Source organism: Cnephaeus nilssonii (assembly GCF_951640355.1).
Source record: "Cnephaeus nilssonii genome assembly, chromosome: 6".
Taxonomy (NCBI): domain Eukaryota; kingdom Metazoa; phylum Chordata; class Mammalia; order Chiroptera; family Vespertilionidae; genus Cnephaeus; species Cnephaeus nilssonii.
In genome coordinates this window covers 430671-448275 of record NC_137077.1, presented here as the reverse complement: position 1 = coordinate 448275, position 17605 = coordinate 430671, and the positions used below count along the sequence as shown (strand labels likewise).

Sequence of the window (17605 nt, the reverse complement as noted above, 5' to 3'; positions counted from 1 at the left end):
CGGGGGCGGGGCCCCAGAGGGCGGGGCCGCGGACTCCAGAGCACTTCCGGCTTGAAGCAGCGTTCGCGCAGGTGGGGAAACCGAGGCCAGGCTCGGTGGACACAATAACGGAGGCGGAGGCGGACTTTCATTAACTGTTTACTGAGCGGCGTGCAGGGAGCCTGGGCGGGGCCTTCCGTGTGGCGGCGGGTGCGGAGGGGCCCTGGTCGCCGCAGCGGACACATCCCCCTGAGCCGGCGCCCGGCGGCCGGACGTCAGGCCGCAGCCTCAGGCAGCGGTGTGCTGCTGAATGTTTCACCCCCGGCTCTTGGGGGACTATTTTGCAGTGTCATTTCCGGGTGCACATACTCCCCCCCTGGCCGATTTCAAGCCCCAGGGTCGCAGCACTCAAGCAGGAGCTGCGAAGAGGCGCACGATCAGCAGGGCTATGCCGGTTCCAAGACGTGAACCCCTCGCCCCCAAGAGCCCTTCTCCCCACGGAGCTCTGAACCAGGACGGTCCCCGGGGCCCCAAGCATTGGGCCTGACCTGGCTCCCAGTCTCACCCGCCACCTGCAGCATCTTCCACTGCGGCTCTAGCTGCCCTCGCAGGCGCATCAGGGCCTGCGTGTCCTCTGGGGAGGCCATGCCTAAGGGGCCCAGGCTGGGGGGTGCCTCTCCTTGCAGCACCTGGGCCAGGACGCCTGCAAGCTGGGGTGTGGATTCCTGGGCCAAGGGCGGAGAGGAAAGCTGTGAGTCACTGGCCTCTCCCCGATTCCCACCCCACAGCACATCTGCTCTGCTCAACTCACCTCATCCACAAGGGCCAGGACTCGGCACCCTGCTGGGGCCCGCAACAGTGAGGCCAGGAGTGCAGCTTGGGGGTCCTGCAGGCCATGGTCCGGCCCCAGAGCCAGCAGCACCAGGTCAGGTCGGAAGCTGTAGGCCAGGGGCAGCACCAGGGCCAGGAGGAAGTTCAGGAACCCGCCAGTTGTCTGTGGAGGGACAGGCTGCATGACCCCATCCCCTCATCCAGGGACGCCCCTCCTGCCATCAGGAGGTCGGGAAGGGTCGGTGAAGGCCAGGGGCCTGGCCCTTATGATACCAGTCAGCAGCCACTGCCTGGCCCCGGGACACCACCACTTACCCCCGGCCGTGGCATGGAGACGTGGAACATGGACAGGGCGGCTGCCTCCTTGCCCCTGATGCTCAGCCACAGGTTCCTCCTTTCAGGGGAGAGTGGTCACATGGACACGTGTGTGTGTGTGTGTGTGTGTGTGTGTGTGTGTGTGTGAGCGAGACGCCAATCACCCTCCAGAGCCGGGACGACAGAAGGTGAGGTGCAGGAGAGTTCAGGGATAGGGGTGCTGAAAGTGCTGACCCTCTGTGCTGGAGACTCTCCTGGCCTTGCTCCCAGGGCCCCCCGGGCCCACCCAGCCATCTCTCCTGGGGACCCACGGTGACATACCCACCCTCACGCAGGAACCCAGGGGGCATACCCATCGTCTGCCAGGTGCGAGGGCCGGTCCAGCTGTCCCACGGCCACACAGAGAAGCCTGGAGAAGGCGTTGGTCCCAGAACAGCTGTACTCACCCCACTGGCAGTCCATTCCCAGAACCCTCCCACTGTGGCAGCCAGGGCAGGGGTGCCCACGAGCCACGCCCTCAGAGACCCAGGCCAGCCCGCTGAGGCTCTCACCTCTGAGCCCCCCGGGAAAGGCTGCCCCGAATGGCCACATCCAGAGTGGCAGCTGCAGCAGAGGCCGGGGAGGCTGCGATGCCGCTGCTCACCTGCGGGGTGAAAGACAGCCGTGGAGGGCAACCCCCAAACCAGGCAGACAGACCCATCCGTCCCTTCTCTCGGTCCTGGTCTCAGTGGCTGTCATCTGTACACTCTGAGGTCAAATTGCTCCACTTCTGAAAATAAGGTGCTTAAAACTGCCCTCTGCGTCACCGCCTTCCCCTCTCTGCCAAAGAGCACTTAGAGAGGGAACTGAGGGCGTGCCTGTCACCCTATCCCTAGGGGCTCTTCTGGGAGGGGTCCTGGGCACAAGGCAACACTCACATACACATGGTTCTGCACCCCTCCCAGCCCTCCCCTGGTCCCGGGCCCTGCCCCAGCTCCACAGCCGCCCCAGCCCCTCCAGGTGCCCCCACCTGCCCATCCAAGATCCTATCCAAAAGGTACAGGACCTTCCCAAGGGCACTGGCGGCCTCGTCCTTGGCCAGGGCCTCGTGTAGGCTGCGGTAGAAAAACCGAGGAACACGGACACAGGTGAGTCACACAAGGGTGCATGGCGGACACAGCCTCACCCTTCTCCCCAGGCCCACTCTGCCCACCTGGCCCAGGACTGTGTCTCCTCCTCCAGGGCTGACCCCTCCTGATGGGGGACTTCAGGGGGCAGGACCGGAGCAGCGTCCAGTGAAGTCACAGCAACAGCGGTGCCGACAGGGGGCGTGGGGCGGAGGTGCAGCCCATCTAGGAGGACGCTCGGTGCCGCCGTGGCCTGGGCCGCTGCAGCCTTGAATTCGGGCCCCTCAGACAGCAGAGGCGAGGGCCTCCCCTCTGGGGAGCGGGTGCTGGGGCTCAGGATGGGGGCCGAGTCTAGGGGGTCGTTTAGAGTCACAGCCACTTCGTGAAAGCCCGAGGCGCAATCCCACCACCCGGCCCAGGCCACACGGACCTTGCTGCTGGAGGCTGGTCCAGTGAGGGGCCTGGGCTGCCCGGACACGCTGGATGGACTCCAGGGCGCTGCACGGAGAGACAGGAGTGGTGAGACCTGGCCTGGCACCCCCAGCCTTCCCGCCTCCAGCCCCTCGCACCTGCGATGTGGCACCATGGGCCCTGACAGGGGCGGGGCGGGGTCCCCCAGCAGGGCCTGCACCGTCATGCACACCGACTCGGAGAGCGACTCCAGGTTGTAGCCACCCTGGGGGGAGAGAGGAGGGCAGAGGTGTCACCGGGGCAGAAGGCCCCCCGACGGCACCTCGGCCTCCGGTCCCTGGACCCTCCCTGCACGCCACAGTCACCTCCAGCACGGCGCAGACCCGGCCGCCGGCCAGCACCTGCAGCAGCTGCGTGAGGTGGGCAAAGCACTCCGGCGTGGCCTGCATCTGCCCCTGGAACCAGAGCCGGGTATGATGGGGGCCTGGCCACCGGACACCACAAGTCCCCCAGGTCAGGCCAGGCCCTCACCTCGGGGTCCCCGATCGCTGAATCAAACCCTGCCGAGACCAGCACCAGCTCCGGATCAAACTGCAGCAGGCAGGGCCGATGGGGAGGGAGTGAAGGGAGGCCCATCAGAGAGACCCTCCCCCCACACAGGATTTGTTCTCCTCTGATGGAGTCAGGGTGGGGGGGGGAACCCCCACATAGTCACCTCAAAAGCCAGGGGGAGCAGCACGTGCAGGAAGGCGGCCAGGTAGTCGGCATTTCCCATCCCAACCTGCAGCCATGAGGGTCAGAGTTGGGCCCAGAAGGGTGAGCTGTGGGGTCTCCCCCCTCATGCCTGGGCTCTGGGGTGACCCTGGAAGGACACCCTGAACTACACTCAGGAGGCCCCGAGCTATAGGGCAGGGGATCTGGGCGGGAGGTGGGGTGTGGGAAGCCGCCCATTGTCCTCTGATCGAGACATTGGTAGCTGAAGCAACTTCCACCTGTCAATTTTATGTAGATCCTTGCTGATTGGCTATTATTGGAATTGCCTGCCTCTATGGGTGGATCCCAAAGTCTTAATAAAAGGGATAGCAAGGTGTAGTCCTCCCCCTAGAGGTGGGCTCCTGCCTGGCCCCAAATATTCCCAAATTAATACTTTTCTAGTCTCTTGCATTTGTGTGCGGCCTCCTTCAGAACCCGAACCCTGAACCTGAACCCTGAACCACGCGGGACGTGAAAGGGGTTCCCGCAGTGGGGGGGTGGCGGGGGTTAGGCCCCTGGAGGGTGAGGGGTGGCACCTGGTTCCAGGGCAGATTGACAGTGAATCCGCGGCCCCGCCCCTGCCCGACGGCTGCTGCGTCGGACTCCTGCAGGTAGGGCCAGAAGCGCCCGTGCTCATAACGGTGCCAGGAGAAGTAAAGGACGCTGTGAATAACCCCCAGGGTCAGAACTCAGAGGTGACCCTCAGCCCCACAGCTCCTCACAGAACTCTGACCCCTGAGCACACAGCTATGTCACCCGGCTAGGACTCTCCCAGGCCAGGCCGTGTGCCCGGAGAGTGGGTCCCAGGGAAGGGTTGCGTCCCCACCCCGGCTCACCTGGGGTCGTCCTCAAAGGTATACTGGATGCCCTGGCCGTGGTGGATGTCCCAGTCCACGATGAGGATCCTGCAGACAGAGCGCCCTGGACTCACCACGGGCAGGGCCTCCACTCCAGGCCAGGAGCCCAGCCCAAGGTGGGGAGGTCTGGGTGGGGGGTCCCACCTGCAGCCGGCCCAGCACACACCTGTGCAGCCCGTGCTTCTGCTGGGCGTGTGTGGCCGCGATGGCCACGTTGTTGAACACGCAGAACCCGTTGGCGGCAGCCCTCTGGCTGTGGTGCCCAGGAGGCCTGAGGGGGAGCGTGGGGCGTGGGCCCTGTCAGGGTCATCCTCTGCCCACCCGAGGGGCAGCCAGGGGAGAGGGGCAGCTCTCACCTCACCAGGGCGAGCCCGTTGCGCACCGCTCCCGTCAGCACGGCATCCACCAGCTGCAGCCCGGCCCCCGCGGCCAGCCGGGCGCTGTGGAAGGTGCTCTGGGGGCAGAGGTGCAGGTGAGCCCCCACCGGCTACCCCACACACTCTGCCCACATCGGTGCCAGGCTGCAGGGCACCGAGTGCTGAACGGAATGGGCCAGCACAGTCCCAGGTGCCAGCCGCAGCAGGTATGCAAGGCATGGGCACGTCCATGAACACAGGGACATGGGCCAGGTTGGCAGCCACCAACAGGCACGGGCACGGGCATGGGGATGGGTGGGTGGGTGGGTCCCCAGGGCACGAACCGGATGGAAGTAGACGGCATCGTACTGTCCAGACAGCGCCCGGAGCTCCTCCGTGCCCAGGGCCTGAGTGCCCCGCAGCAGGGCCACGTACTCTGGGCTGCAGAGGGGCAGGGAGGCAAGGCAGAGTGGCCAGCAGGAATGGGGTGGGGAGGAGAAAGAGGGGCTGGACCCCGCGGGGCTGCCCCCCTCACGCTCCCTCACCCACCCACCCGATGGTGACACTGAGGCACTGTTTGGGAGTCCTGGCAGCTGGGTGGGCTCAGGTGTGTTTGAGGGGGTCCCACCTGTGCACCAGGCCCAGCTCTGCCTCCGAGGCCTCTCGGGCTGCCAACCGCAGGCACCTCTGCTCCAGCCCCCGCTGTTGCAGGAGCCCCATGGCGGAGGTCAGGCGCTCGGGACACTCGATCTCACACTCGGGGCTGTGGACAGAGAGCTCAGACTCCAATCTCTCCCGGCCCCCCCACCCCCAACACACACACCCTCCACCTCGGCCAGGTGACACTTACTCCTCCCACAGCAGCCTGGGCGCAGTCATGTCCTCGTGGTACACCAGGGCGGTCCTCATGGCCCCGACGGGGGTGGGAGGGCCCAGCCGCCCTCGCTCGAAGGTGATGCACTGCCCTCCCCCCCTCGCAGCCCCGGGAGCAGCGCAACGCGCGGGCAGGCGGGGCTGGGCCACAGGCTGGGCCGGACGCACAGCGCCCAGGCGGGAAGGAGGCCGCGGGCTGCACGCGGAGAGAGCGGAGCCGGAGCGGGGTGGACGGGGCGGCACCCGGAGTCCGGCTTCCGGCTTCCTCGGCCCGCCCCCCTGCTCGGCCCCGCTCCGCCTCCTCCGCGGTGAGCTCGTGGCTGGTTCCCGCCAGAGACGGGAGGGCCTGCGGGTGAGAGCCAGTGTGCCGGGACCCCGCAGAGTCTCGGCGGCCCCGACCGCGTGCTGTGGGCTCGCTCCCCGGCCCCACCTCCCCGCGCAGCCCAGGCTCCGGGAAGAGCGCGAGGGAAGGAGGGCGGAGCCGGGGGCCTCCGGAGCCAGGCCCGGCGGAGAGCGCCAGCGCGGGCCAGGGTGAGGGCTTGGCACGGCCTGAGCGGCCCCGGGCGCAGCGCTGCCCCGGGTTTAGGGAGGAGGGACAGGGTCCTGGCCGGGGTGTCTCGGTTGGCTGGAGCGTCATCAGGTTGCTGGTTCCATTCCCCACCGGGGCACGTACCCAGGTTGCGGTGTGATCCCTGGTCGGGTACGTACGGGAGGTCACCGATGGCTGTTTCTCTCCCTCCCTCTCTCTCTAAAATCACTTTAAAGTTTTTGTAAATAAGGGATGCCCGGCCGGTGTGGACCCGTGCACCGAGGTCACCGGTTGGATTCCCCGTCCGGGCACAGGGCCGGGTTTGGGGCTCCATCCCCAGCAGGGGGCGTGCAGGAGGCAGCCCACGGATGTTCCTCTCACTTCGACGTTTCTCTCTCTCCCTCTCTCTAAAAATCAATAAAAACATTTTTTTAAAAAAAGAGTGTCAGGATCCGATTTAAGCTCCAGGAAGGTCCCTGCTGAAGAGCGGACCAGTCGGAAGGTCAGGGCAGGGGTCGGGAAGCTGGACCCGAGACGCGGGAGGTGGAGTCGGGAAAGGCGGATGGAGAGGGAGGACCCGGGCGAGGGGTGAGGGACTGAGTGGTGGATGAGGGCGGCAAAGGAGGAGGCACGGGCACAGCCACAGAGCACGACGGCCAGACAGGGAGCCACCGCGAGCCGCCGGCCTGAAACCCCGGAGCTCTGGACTGTGCCTCGGGCGGGTCTCTAGGAGGCGAGGCGTGGGCGGGGCCCTGGGGCGGGGCGGGGCGAGGCCCTTCTTTCTAGGAGGGACGTGGGCGGGGCCCTGGGGTCTGGGAGGCGGGGCCTGGAGCGGGTCTAGGAGGTGAGGCGTGGGCATGACCAAGGGGCGGGTGTCTAGGGGCGTGGCCATGGGGGCGGGTCTCTAGGAGGCAAAGCGTGGGCGTGGTCATGGGGCGGGTGTCCAGGGGCGTGGTCATGGGCGGGTCTAGGGGCGGGTCTCTAGGAAGCGAGGCGTGGGCGGGGCCCTGGGGGCGGTGGGTATGGCCATGGGGCGGGTGTCTAGGGTCGTGGGCGGGGTCTCGGGGCGGGCCTCTAGGAGGCGGGACGTGGGCGGGGCCCTGCGGCGGGGCGGGGATCTGGGCGGTGGGACCCTGGAGCGTGGTGCCCCAGTCCTGTTCCTTAGTTGCCCCGTCAATGCAGGGGCTCTGGGGAGACGCCAATTGGGTCACTTGAGGTCAGGTGCCCGCCAATTACCGTGGCCAGGGAGTGGCGTGCTCTGATTGGCCACCCCGCGACATGTGGCCACGAAGGGCACCGTGGGCGTGGAAGACCCTGTTTGGATTCCGGAGAGAGGAGGGTCCTGACGCGCGTGGGTCCCAAAGGCACGAAGGCCTCTGGTCAGAGAGGGCCGGTGTCCACTGTGGCAACTCCAAGGACCGCATTGGCTGGACCCACAGCGCGTGCGCCCAGCCCGACCCCAGGCCGGGAGACCCCGCTTTGGGGCCGCCTACTCCGCGGACAGGTCGGGGAGCCAGGGGAGCCAGGAGCCCGAGGGGCTCCCGATCCGGAGGCAGCGCTCGCAGGCGGCAAGTGGCCGGCAGAGGGCGCCACGGGCTTGGCGATGCGGCCGTGGGCGGGGCAGGAGGGTCCCACGCTCCCCAAGACCCTGGGGCGGAAGCCTCGGCGAGTTCCTCCCTGGGAGCCCGGCCTCGGAGAGCGCGGGGCGCTCAGCCAGCCGGGGCGCGGCCCCAGATTGGACCCTAACCGCAACCCCCACGCCCATCAGGCTCTGCCCAAGGTGGGGCTCCCGAGTCCAAGCCATGAGAAAAAGGTCACCCCCAAGGGGAGAACAAGCCCTAGTGTGGGGGCTCTCGGCTCGGGGCGCCCTGGCACAGAACGGGGGAAGTGGGCACCAGCTCAGGCCTGGAGGCGGAGGCCCCGCCAAGGAATCAGGAAGTGAAGCCACGGTGGGAACGCTACAAAAGGGTTTATTTCCTCCCAGCCGCGTGGGCACCGCAAGGACAGTGTACATTCCAGCTGGGTTTGCAAGATCGTCCCTGAGTCAGCGCCTGCGCCCTTCCTGTCCTTCCTCTCAGCCGTGAACTGGGCCTCAGTGCAGGGCCCGAGGCCAGGCTGCACCCCAAGCCCCGCCCCGCCCCCAAGGCTCTGCGGCTTCCTGCTGCACCCAGCTCGGGGACCACTGCGGAGGCCAGCCCCAGGTCCGGAGGGTGCCCTGTGCAGGAAGTCCACACGCTCCTAAACGTTAGGCCGAGCTGGGGACCCGGGAGCAGGGCCGCAGGCTTGGGGGTTGGAGGGCATGGAATGAGGAGTCTCCTGGGATGCAAGCTCCAGCCCAGGTCACAGGATTCCCCCCCTTCCAGGTGGAAGGGCCAGCCAGGGTCCCCGAGACGTCCCGCCACCCCCTCAGGGCCCGGGGGTCTTCACAGGGCTGTCTCCTTGGAGGACTTGGCCCCCAGCTGCCGGGGAGGCCTGAAGCTGAGCACCTCTTTATACGTGTCACCTGGGGTGGGGTGAGAGCGAGAGAGACGGGGGGTCACGGGAGAAGGAGCCCAATCACCCATCACAATCAACACATATACACACACACACACACATACAAACACACACATACACACAAACACACACATACACACAGACACACACACATACACACACACATACACACACAACAGATAAAAAAGAATCAACCCCCACAGCTCACGCCACTTCGGACACCAGCGACCCAAGATAAGTGCTGGGCCCAGCCGCCGGGTGCTCACTCTGAGCAGCAGTGAGTCCAAGGAGAGTCCACCCAGGGTGGGGGTGGGGAGAGCTCCCAGGCCCAGACCACTGGCTCAGAGCACCGATGCCCCCAAACACCGGGGTCACGGGTCATGGCTGGGGTGTAGGGGCCAGGTGGGCGTCTTTGTCCCATACCCATGACTCCGTCCCAGGCCACAGCCACTGTCAGGCCACCCGAGTTTGTCCACAGTGACTCTCCACCCTGACGGGGCTCCTGGAACTCGAAACCACTGCCCCGAGGTGGCCGGGCGGGCTGTGGCCCCACGGCCTCTCTCTGCGAACAAAGACGTCCGAGGAATGCAAACCTACGTCCCGTCAGGCAAGCAGCTGCTCAGGGTCCCACCAAGGCACGTGGATTCTCTGGAGCAAGTGTCCCTCCTTAGGCTTACGGGAGAGGACGTCCCTCCAACTACCCTCACCAGGTGGCCGTGTTCCCTGAACTGTGTGCCTGCGGTGAGCCATCCAAAGGCGAGGTGGAAAGACAAAAAAAAAAAAAAAGACAAAGAGGGGGAGTGGGGGACGGGGGGGCCTGCTCTGTTGGCCTCTGGCCAGTCTGCAAATGGACAGGTTCTGCTCAGCCTGCCCCAGCCGTTCACTCGCCCCTGGCTGGTGGGGTGCCAGTCTGGGGGACACGGGCATGCCACAAGCCCAAGTCAGGACACGTTGCCCTTAGCGGGTGGTCTGTGAGTGTACCCCCTCTCCGCCTGAGGCAGGGGCTGCCCACACAGGGAAGGTCAGTGTGAAGAGGCCACTGCTGATGTGCTGGACCTTCTCCCCAGGGAAACAGGAAGTGACGAGGGCTTGCATCCTGACCCAGGACGCGGCCACAAGAAAGGCCACGTGTCCACCATGGTCTGTAGCCAAAGCAAAACTCTCATGGTTTGTGTGGGCGGGGACCACAGGGAGGATCCAGCGGCTGGCGGTTTTCAGATCTTTTTTTAGCAACAGAAAACTTTCACCAAACCGAACCAAATGTATAAGCACAAAACACAGCACAGACACGGGTGGAGTCCCTGCTCCAGGCACCAAGGAACCCAGGGGGTCCTCGGGAACGTAGTTTGGGAACTGCAACCCATCCAGACCCACCCCTGCCCCCTAGCGCGGGACGAAGGCCCTGGGTCCGAGGCAAAGCCAGGATGGGGCCGGGCACACAGTGGCAGCCGTGAACCATGGCGGCAGTAGTGCTAACAGCTGCTCTCACATCCCTGCACCCAGGCTGGTCCTGCAACCACCACAAGACAGCAAACCCAGCCCTTGCGGCCCTCCCTTCCGCAGGGCAGATGGACAAGGCCCGTCCCAGCGTGGGCATCAGGACCACAGCAGAGGGAGGCCTGGGGACTGACCGGGCGGGCATCCTCGAACCCAGCTTGAGGCTGAGCAGGTCTGGTGTGACCTTCAGAAACGAGGGGAAGGGCCCTGGGTGGAAGGGGGTGACCAGCGCAAAGCCTGAAGGTGCAGAGCAGCTGTAGGGAGGGGTGGGAACTGCTCAGAGGGGCTGTAGGGGGCAGGCAAGGAGGGGTGAGGGACTGTGGGCTGGCTGGGGGGGCTTATTCCACTGGCAGGAAATGAGGGGCATGCAGTTATTCAGGTGAAAGGGGTCATGAAAGGGGCAAGGAGAGGCAAGGGCAAGTTCAAGAGACGTGAGCACCCCGGCCAGTGTGGCTCAGTGGTTGAGCATCAACCTGTGAACCAGGAGGTCACGGCTGGGGGCTGGATCCCCAGCAGGGGGCGTGCGCGAGGCAGCAATAGATGATTCTCTCTCATCCTTGATGTTTCCCTCTCTCTCCCTCTCCCTTCCTTCTCTGAAATCAATAAAAATATTAAAAGAAAAATAAGCGATGTGAGCAGAGGCCCGGAGACAGTGGGTGTGCAGGGGCTCCAGGGTGGCCCGGGTCTGTGGCCTGGAGGCGGGACCGGTGGCGGGGAGTGCTCACACTGCCCTGAGCTTGGCGCTGCCCCCGTGTGGCGTCCACGCGCCCGTGGGTGCCGAGCCCCCGCAGGAGTCCACACCCGCCCTTCGGTCCTTCAGCTGCAGCCAGAGGTCACCTTGGCCAGGACGCCCCACGGCCCTCTGACCTCCTGTTGTGTTCCTTACCTGGCGAACCCGGGACTCTGAGCCCCGGCAACCTGCGTGGGGCTCAGGGGGTGCCGCCTCAGGCCCTGCCCGAGCCCTCCACTCACGCTTCCACTCGTCCAGGGTGCGGTCCACGTCATCGAAGGACTCGTCGTACTTCTGGGCCCGGGGCTCGTCCTCCGCGTCGTGCAGCGCCTCGAAGTACGGGTGGGTCAGGGCCTCGGCCGCCGTCACCCGCTGCTCCGCGTCCAGCACCAGCATTTTCTCCAGGAGGTTCACGGCTGCGGGGAGGGCGGGTCAGGCTGGGCAGGGAGGAGGGCCCCACGCAGGCCCCGGGTCGCTGACCCCGCGCTCCCCCAAGTCCCGGCCTACCCAGAGGGCTTGCGTTGGTCAGAATGGAGGCGAAATCCTTCTTCTCCAACTCGGGGAGACCCTTCATGTAGTTCTTCGCCTGTGTGGGCGGGAAGGGTGAGGGGCCAGCTCCCGGCCCCCCCCCACCAACCCCCATCCCCGCCCAGCTCCCCACTGACATCCGCGCTCTGCAGCCTCTGGACAAACTCATCGGGTGGCGTGCCCGTCACCTTCAAGATCTCCTTCAGCTGGTCCAGGTCTCGGCCGAGCTCAGGAGCACCGTGTGGGCCAGAGAGCAGGGCTCCCCCCCACCCCCGCCCGCCCCGCCCCAGCGGGACAGGGCCCAGCCTCTCCCCCGCCCCCCGCCCACCTGGCCCCACAGGTGTAGGATACGGTCATTGCCCTTGAACAGCGTCTTCCCTGTGATCATCTCCGCCATGATGCAGCCCACAGACCAGATGTCCACTGAGACAGAAGCCCCCCTCATCAGGGCTGCGGGCCGGGGGTGGGGAGGGACGCACCGCGGGGCACATGGACACGGGGGCCATCTGGCCGGCCACACCCTCCCGGCTCCATCCCAGCTCAGCAGCCGTGGGCGGGGTGGGGGGAGGGGGGAGTCCAGCCGGGAGGTGGAGGCCGGTAGTGGCCCCGTCTCGGGCGCCTCTCACCTGTCTGTGTGTAGTGCATCCAATTCAAGATGACCTCAGGCGCCCGGTACCACCGAGTCACCACGTATCCCGTCATCTCGCTGTCGGCCTGCCTGGCCAGGCCGAAGTCCAGGATCTGCAGCCAGAACCAGGAAGGGGGGCAGAGGGGCCCCGGGGAGTGAGTGGGCCAGCCTGTGGGCCAGGGGGCCCCAAGCGGGCTGGGGACACTGGGCTCCTGCCAACCCTCCAGGGCCTGAGGTCACAGCCACAGACCCTCCAGCCTCCCCTGGTTCCTCCCCTCGGCCAGCGCACCCAGCCCAACAGAGCTCGCCTCCCCAGCCCCAGGACCAGGCACCGGGGCGTCTCCTCCCCCTGTTCCTCCTCTCCCCGCCCCCTAGATCCTGGCCGGCACCTTTGGGAAGGTCTTATTTTAAAAAAATTTTTTTTAATTGATTTCAGAGAGAAGAAAGGAGAGGGATAGAGAGATAGAGACATCAATGATGAGAGAGAACCACACGCCCCACACTGGGGATGGAGCCTACAACCCAAGCGTGCCCTGACCCAGAATCGAACCACGACCTTCTAACCACTGAGCCACGTCAGCTGGGCTGGGAAGGTCTCTTAGGCCCTGCCCTAGCTCAGGAAGGAGGGACCACTACCTGCCCCGCCCACCTCAAGCAGAGTGTGCCCAATGCCACCCCCATCAAGTGCCTCCCCAGGGCCCATCTGGCCATCAGCTGCTTGGCCACTGCCTCACGGCTGATCCCTCTGCCCGGCGGGGGCCAGCCTTCCTCCTGGTCTGGGGACCGAGGGCGTGGCGGGAGACGGGCAGGTGGGAGGGGGTCTGAGCCCCAACCGGACACATACCTTCAGCTCACAGTCCTCGTTCACGGCCAGGTTGCCGGGCTTCAGGTCCTGGGGGTGGAGGAAAGCTGGCTGTCGCCCACCAGCGGCGGGGCAAGGGCAGGTGCCGGGGCAGGTGCCAGGGCAGGAGCCGGGCCAGCGGCGGGGCCTGGGCGCAGACACACTGGGGAGGGCGGAGCTGCCCAGGCCCCGGGCTGTGTGCAGACTCTGTGACACCCTCTGGACCCCATCGTGCCCCCACAGCAGGGAAGCTCCCTCCACCCCCAGGACTCACCCTGTGAATGATGCCGGCCGCGTGGATATACTGTGGGGACAGAGAGAGGGTCAGGGTCGGCCGTGTGGGCTCACGGGCCCTCACAGCCCCGGGCGAGCCAGGGGACTGCCCACCTGGCCCCGCAGGCCTCACCTTCAGCCCTTTCAGCATCTGGTAGACGAGGAACTGGATGCGGTCCTCGCTCAGCGTCTCGTGCTTCATGAGCTTACCCAGGTCCGTGCCCATGAACGGCATGACCAGGTAACTGCGGGTCGGGGCAGGCTCAGACCCAGGAAGACCCCAGGCCCCGACCTCCAAGCACCTACCGCCCCCCCCACACACACGCACACCCCAGAATGTCATGGGGGCAGGGACTGAGCCAGGCCAGCAGGACACTGGGGTCCGAGGGTGGAGGTGGAGGGAGACGGAGCGGGAGACATTTAGCTCCCGGCCAGTGTGGGTCCTTGACCTCCGCAAGGTCAGGCGGCGGGGAGCCGGTCCTCCCAGCCCTTCCCCGGCCAGGCGCCTGGCTCCTGGCCGACAGCAGTGTGAGCCCAGGGGTTGCTGCCCAGGCAGCCACAGGGCAGGCACCATGCCGCCCTGCCCCCCTTCCCCTCCCGAAAAGGTCAGCAGCTTCAGTTATGGCCACACACTTAGTGCCAGGACCTGCCAGTTAACAAATGCTCGGGCCCAAGGCTCGCACCTCCCGCCCTGGAGACAGCCTGGTGCCCATGGTGATGGGGAGAGGAGGCCCAGGTCCCACCTGGCCGTGCCCGTGTTGTTGGGTCCCAGGGAAGGGGGCTGTGGTGTGAAGACGGGGTGGGCAGTGTGCACCCCGACCCCCGTCCAGGCTATAGGGAGAGGCCCGCCTTCAGCGGGTCCCCACGCCAACCCAGAATCCGAAGTTGGCGCCCAGGAGTGACCCAACACCCTCCACCCTGCCCGGCCCGCCCCAGACCAGTACTCACAAGTCTGTGAAGTCATCCAGGGTCTCATCTGGAGTGAACACGTCCAGCAGCCCGATCACCTGGGGAGGCAGCCGGAGCGCCAGGTGGGATGGGGCCCCCGCCCGCCCCCCCGCCCCCGAAGGCTGGCACCAGGCTCCGGGCAGGAAAGCCCCCTGCAGCTGTCCGCATCTCCCCCCACGTCCACAGGGCCAGCTCTGCCCACTGGCAGCACCACCCAGCCCTGGCACACCTGCCCACAGATGCAGGCTATTTTGGGGATGGTGACAGCTGGGATCCTCTGGGATCCTCGGGGGGAGGGGCAGCCCCAGGCCGGATCAGCTCCCGGCCATCCAAGGAGCTCCAGTTTTGGGCCCTTCCTGTCCATTAAAATCTGGGACAAGGATGGGGACAGCCTCCCAGGGGAGAGCCGGCACCCGGCAGGTACTTCCCAGGGCTGGGCCTCTGCTGGAGAGGCCGCAGCAGGCAGCACCGTGCCCAAACCAGCAGCCAGACCCGGCCCTGCACACCCCCGGCCAGGGGTGACGGGGAGCAGGCAGGGACGGGGACAACTGGCACCCGGACTCAGGGTGGCCTCCAGGGACTCAGGGAAGCCTGCACCTTTGAGCAGGTGGACGGTGGACGGGCCTGGCAGAGGCCACGGGGACGGAGGCGGAGGAGACGAGAACCCTTCGAGCACTTGAGGAACACGGGGAGGGAGGCCAGGTGGCCGAGGCCCAGGCCGGGGAGCAGCCGGGCAGAGGCCGGGGGGAGCCTGAGCGGGCCCTCGCACGCCAGGTGGAGGCTTGGCTTCGATCCTAGAGCCGACGAGGAAAGGGTTCAGACCGGCGTGACACCCATGGCAGGGACAGACCGGAGTGAGGCGAGAAGGACACGAGGTGAAGGGACAGCTAGGTGACCCCTGCGGCCTCCGGGACCAGAGTCATGGCGGGGGAGGGGGGGTCCCGAGAGAGGTCTGGAGGCAGGTGAGGCCCAGGGATACCGGGAGAGTGTTCGAGCAAGAAAAGGAGAGAGTCCTGGAAGTTAGGGGGCCATTGGGTTAAAGGAAAAGGAGACGTCTGTGCCTCAGGGGTGTGGATGGAGCCAGAGTGGGGGGTTGGACGGGGAGGAGGCAGAAGTGGGGGCGGAGGAGCAGAGCAGGGTGGGTGTGGGTGGCAACTCCTCCACCTGCCGCTGCACTCAGCCCCTCAGAACGAGTCCCCCCCCGGCCCCCCAGGAGGGTCCACAACAGGCCCAGCTCCTGGCTGGTGTGCCGTGGGCCCCGGAGGCTGCAGTGCGCCTGCGGGTGGGGCCGATCGAGGGGCGTGGGAGGACGCACTGGCACTGGGGGAGGGGGCAGCAGAGGCCCAGGGGGAGCAGACCTGAGGGGGGTCCTGCCAGGGTAGGATGGGTGGGTGGGAGTGGGGGGCGATGAGGGAGAAGTCGGATGAAGCCTTGGGTAGAAGAGTCTGCCCTTGTGGGGGGCGTGGGGGAGACAAGGCCCGGGCGTGCCCAGGTGTGATGGGGAGACGGTGAGGCCCAGGCTGGGCTGATATCCACCATGAACACATTTCACCTGGGAAGAGGGGACCCCTTTCCTGAGGGGAGGCCGGTGGCTCCCATGACCCAGGAGGAGCCAGACCAGGTGTCAGGAGCACGATTAGCCAGGGGCAGGTGCCCAGCCCTCCAGACCTCCAGCCCCCATCCAGGCGCAGATGGGGGTGAGGCCGGGTGCTGGGGGTGGGGCGGATCCTTGGCCGCAGGGGTCTGAGCGGAGAAGCAGTGGGAGTGCCCTGGCCGGGCACCCAGCAACGGCACCAGAGCCAGGCCGCGGCGGCCAAGGGTGGTGACCCGTGGGCAGGTCCGGAAGCGAGGGAGGCCTTTCCCTGGTGGGGGCCCAGGTCCGCCTCTCCCCCACCGTCCATGAACCCCGGCCAGAGACGCAAAGGGGGCGTCTGTGTGTTGGTCACTGTGCCCAGTGCCCTCCCCACACCAGCTCCCCAAAACCACCCATCACCGGAGACCCCAAGGCCCTGAGGCGACAGGGCCAGATGATTACCCCGTTCCAGGCCCAGCTCTGCCTTCCCAGCCCCAGGCCTCAGGCCGCTCAGCAGGTGGGAGGGCTGGAGAAGGCCCTGGGCGGGCGGGGGGCTGCGGGAGGCAGGGGAGAGGCTCAGTGCCCCTCCCAGGAAAAGAGCTCCCCAGGATTTGGGGGGACACCTGGGCCATCCTCCTTCCAGGGGCCTGAGCTGCAGAGCCAGGTGTGGCCCAGGAAGAAGCCGAGGGGGGTCCCCCGTCCTTTCCCAGGAGGAGAGGGCTAGGGTCCGGGAAGCAGTCTGTCTGTCTCTCCCTGACCATCACCTCCGCCCCCCACACGGGGTGCCTCCGGGGCCGCTGGGAGGGGCTGGTCTGGGGCCGGACGTGGCGGAGCAGGAGGCGCCGTGGGGGCGGCCGGCACTCACGTTCTCGTGGCGCATGTGCTTGAGGAGGCGCAGCTCGCGGTAGGCGCGCTTGGCGTACAGCTCCGACTGGAAGGGCCGGTACAGCTTCTTGATGGCCACCTTGGCGCCCGTGCGGCTGTCCACGGCCGAGCTGCGGACGCAGGGCTCAGCGGAAGGGCCGGACACCCCGCCCCGGCCCCCGCCGCCCGGCCCGCCTGCGCTCACCACACCGCGCCATAGGCGCCCGAGCCCACGGGCTGCAGGTCCTGGTACACGACGCGCACCTCCCAGGCGGTCTTGGTCACCTCCTGGCGGTAGAAGCCCCTGCGGGCGGGCGGCGAGGAGCTCATGGGCGGCGGGACTCGCCGGGCTGGCGCCCCGTCCCCGGTTCTCCCTCCGGCTCTCCGGAGCGCCAAGCCCGACGCCGGCCCGGGTGGCGCGCGCCCCTCCCCGGCCGCTGGACCAACCGGCCCCCGGGCCGCGCACACGTGACGCCCCGCCCGCCCTCCGGCTCTGGCCCCTCCGGAAACCCGGGGCGGCGGCCGGGAAAGGCGGGAGGCGGGGGACGGGCGGACACAGGGGGAGGGCAGCTCGGGCCCAGCCTGGAACCGACGCGGCGCCGCCGGAGACCCCGGCCCGTCTCCACGTTCAGGCTGGACTCCCGGCCCGGGTCGGGGTGTCTCCTCCTTCCTAACCAGGCCCCCAGGGCGCCGGCCTGGCCCGCAGGACTTGATGCCCACCCCCAGCCCATGGCCACCAGCTCCGCCAACACCACCCCGCCCCCACCGCCGGCGCCCCACCCCCGAGGCCCCTGAGCTGAGCACCGAGTCCCCGGCCTGTGTGCGTTCCCAGCCCCCAGCACGCCCCCTTCCCCTGCGGCTGGTCCATCCATCCTCAGCTGTGGGTCCCCAGCACCTGTCTTGTCTGCATCCCCTTTTCCGAATGGGGGAGTTGGTTCTGTCTCCCAAACTTAGGGTGCATCCCCAGCACCCCTCCCTGTGACCACTGACCCCAGGCCTCCCCAACTCAGGAGCCAGAGAGGTGGTCCCTCTGCACCCCCAGCTCCCTCTCCCCTCCCTCGGCATTTGGGGAGCCTGCTCCAAGCATTTGCAAGTCCTCCTGCCCGGCCACCCCCTGGCCAGCTTCCTCCCTCCCCTTTGTCCTTCAGGGCCCTGCCTGAGCCTCTCCTCACGCTCTCGGGAAGGTGTGCCTGGCCCAGGGTGAAGGAGGGCCCCAC

General features: G+C 67.1%; 2 protein-coding genes across 5 annotated transcripts; both read right to left on the bottom strand.

Annotated features, from left to right (window-relative positions):
* Positions 1-3: 3 nt before the first annotated feature.
* HDAC10 (histone deacetylase 10) lies at positions 4-6373 on the bottom strand. 2 transcript variants are annotated; one of them, XM_079774415.1, is made up of 20 exons: positions 5459-6373; positions 5237-5371; positions 4953-5049; positions 4609-4706; positions 4419-4523; positions 4232-4300; positions 3932-4058; positions 3358-3423; positions 3174-3233; positions 3008-3097; positions 2801-2907; positions 2662-2729; positions 2318-2582; positions 2135-2219; positions 1677-1768; positions 1478-1534; positions 1126-1204; positions 791-973; positions 545-704; positions 4-398 (listed from the first exon to the last, which is right to left on the bottom strand). In XM_079774415.1, the coding sequence occupies exons 1-20, from the start codon at positions 5515-5517 to the stop codon at positions 388-390; spliced, it is 2013 nt and encodes a 670-aa protein (XP_079630541.1). In that variant the 5' UTR covers positions 5518-6373; the 3' UTR covers positions 4-387. The 2 variants fall into 2 exon arrangements, with proteins under 2 accessions (XP_079630541.1, XP_079630542.1); XM_079774416.1 differs by having other exon boundaries at positions 2171-2219.
* A 1468-nt stretch (positions 6374-7841) lies between these two features.
* Positions 7842-16830, bottom strand: MAPK12 (mitogen-activated protein kinase 12). Of its 3 annotated transcripts, XM_079773842.1 has the most exons (12): positions 16594-16829; positions 16390-16519; positions 13952-14010; positions 13137-13248; positions 13005-13034; positions 12734-12781; positions 11888-12002; positions 11613-11684; positions 11399-11478; positions 11241-11319; positions 10976-11149; positions 7842-8513 (listed from the first exon to the last, which is right to left on the bottom strand). In XM_079773842.1, exons 1-12 carry the CDS (start codon positions 16716-16718, stop codon positions 8434-8436), a joined length of 1104 nt encoding a protein of 367 aa, XP_079629968.1. In that variant the 5' UTR covers positions 16719-16829; the 3' UTR covers positions 7842-8433. The 3 variants fall into 3 exon arrangements, with proteins under 3 accessions (XP_079629968.1, XP_079629967.1, XP_079629969.1); XM_079773841.1 differs by lacking the exon at positions 7842-8513 and having other exon boundaries at positions 8520-11149; positions 16594-16830; XM_079773843.1 differs by lacking the exon at positions 7842-8513 and having other exon boundaries at positions 8520-11149; positions 16653-16807.
* Between the last annotated feature and the right edge of the window lie 775 nt (positions 16831-17605).

Excerpts from the sequence above, each read along its gene's own strand:
- HDAC10 (XM_079774415.1), bottom strand. The coding sequence starts at position 5,517 with ATGAGGACCGCCCTGGTGTACCACGAGGACATGACTGCGCCCAGGCTG. Across the intron at positions 3,098-3,173 it reads CAGCGATCGGGGACCCCGAG|GGGCAGATGCAGGCCACGCC; the intron begins GTGAGGGCCTGG and ends CTCTGGTTCCAG. Across the intron at positions 1,769-2,134 it reads ATAGGATCTTGGATGGGCAG|GTGAGCAGCGGCATCGCAGC; the intron begins GTGGGGGCACCT and ends TTCACCCCGCAG.
- MAPK12 (XM_079773841.1), bottom strand. The coding sequence starts at position 16,718 with ATGAGCTCCTCGCCGCCCGCCCGCAGGGGCTTCTACCGCCAGGAGGTG. Across the intron at positions 12,782-13,004 it reads CGGCCGGCATCATTCACAGG|GACCTGAAGCCCGGCAACCT; the intron begins GTGAGTCCTGGG and ends CTCCACCCCCAG. Across the intron at positions 11,150-11,240 it reads GACCAACGCAAGCCCTCTGG|CCGTGAACCTCCTGGAGAAA; the intron begins GTAGGCCGGGAC and ends CCCTCCCCGCAG.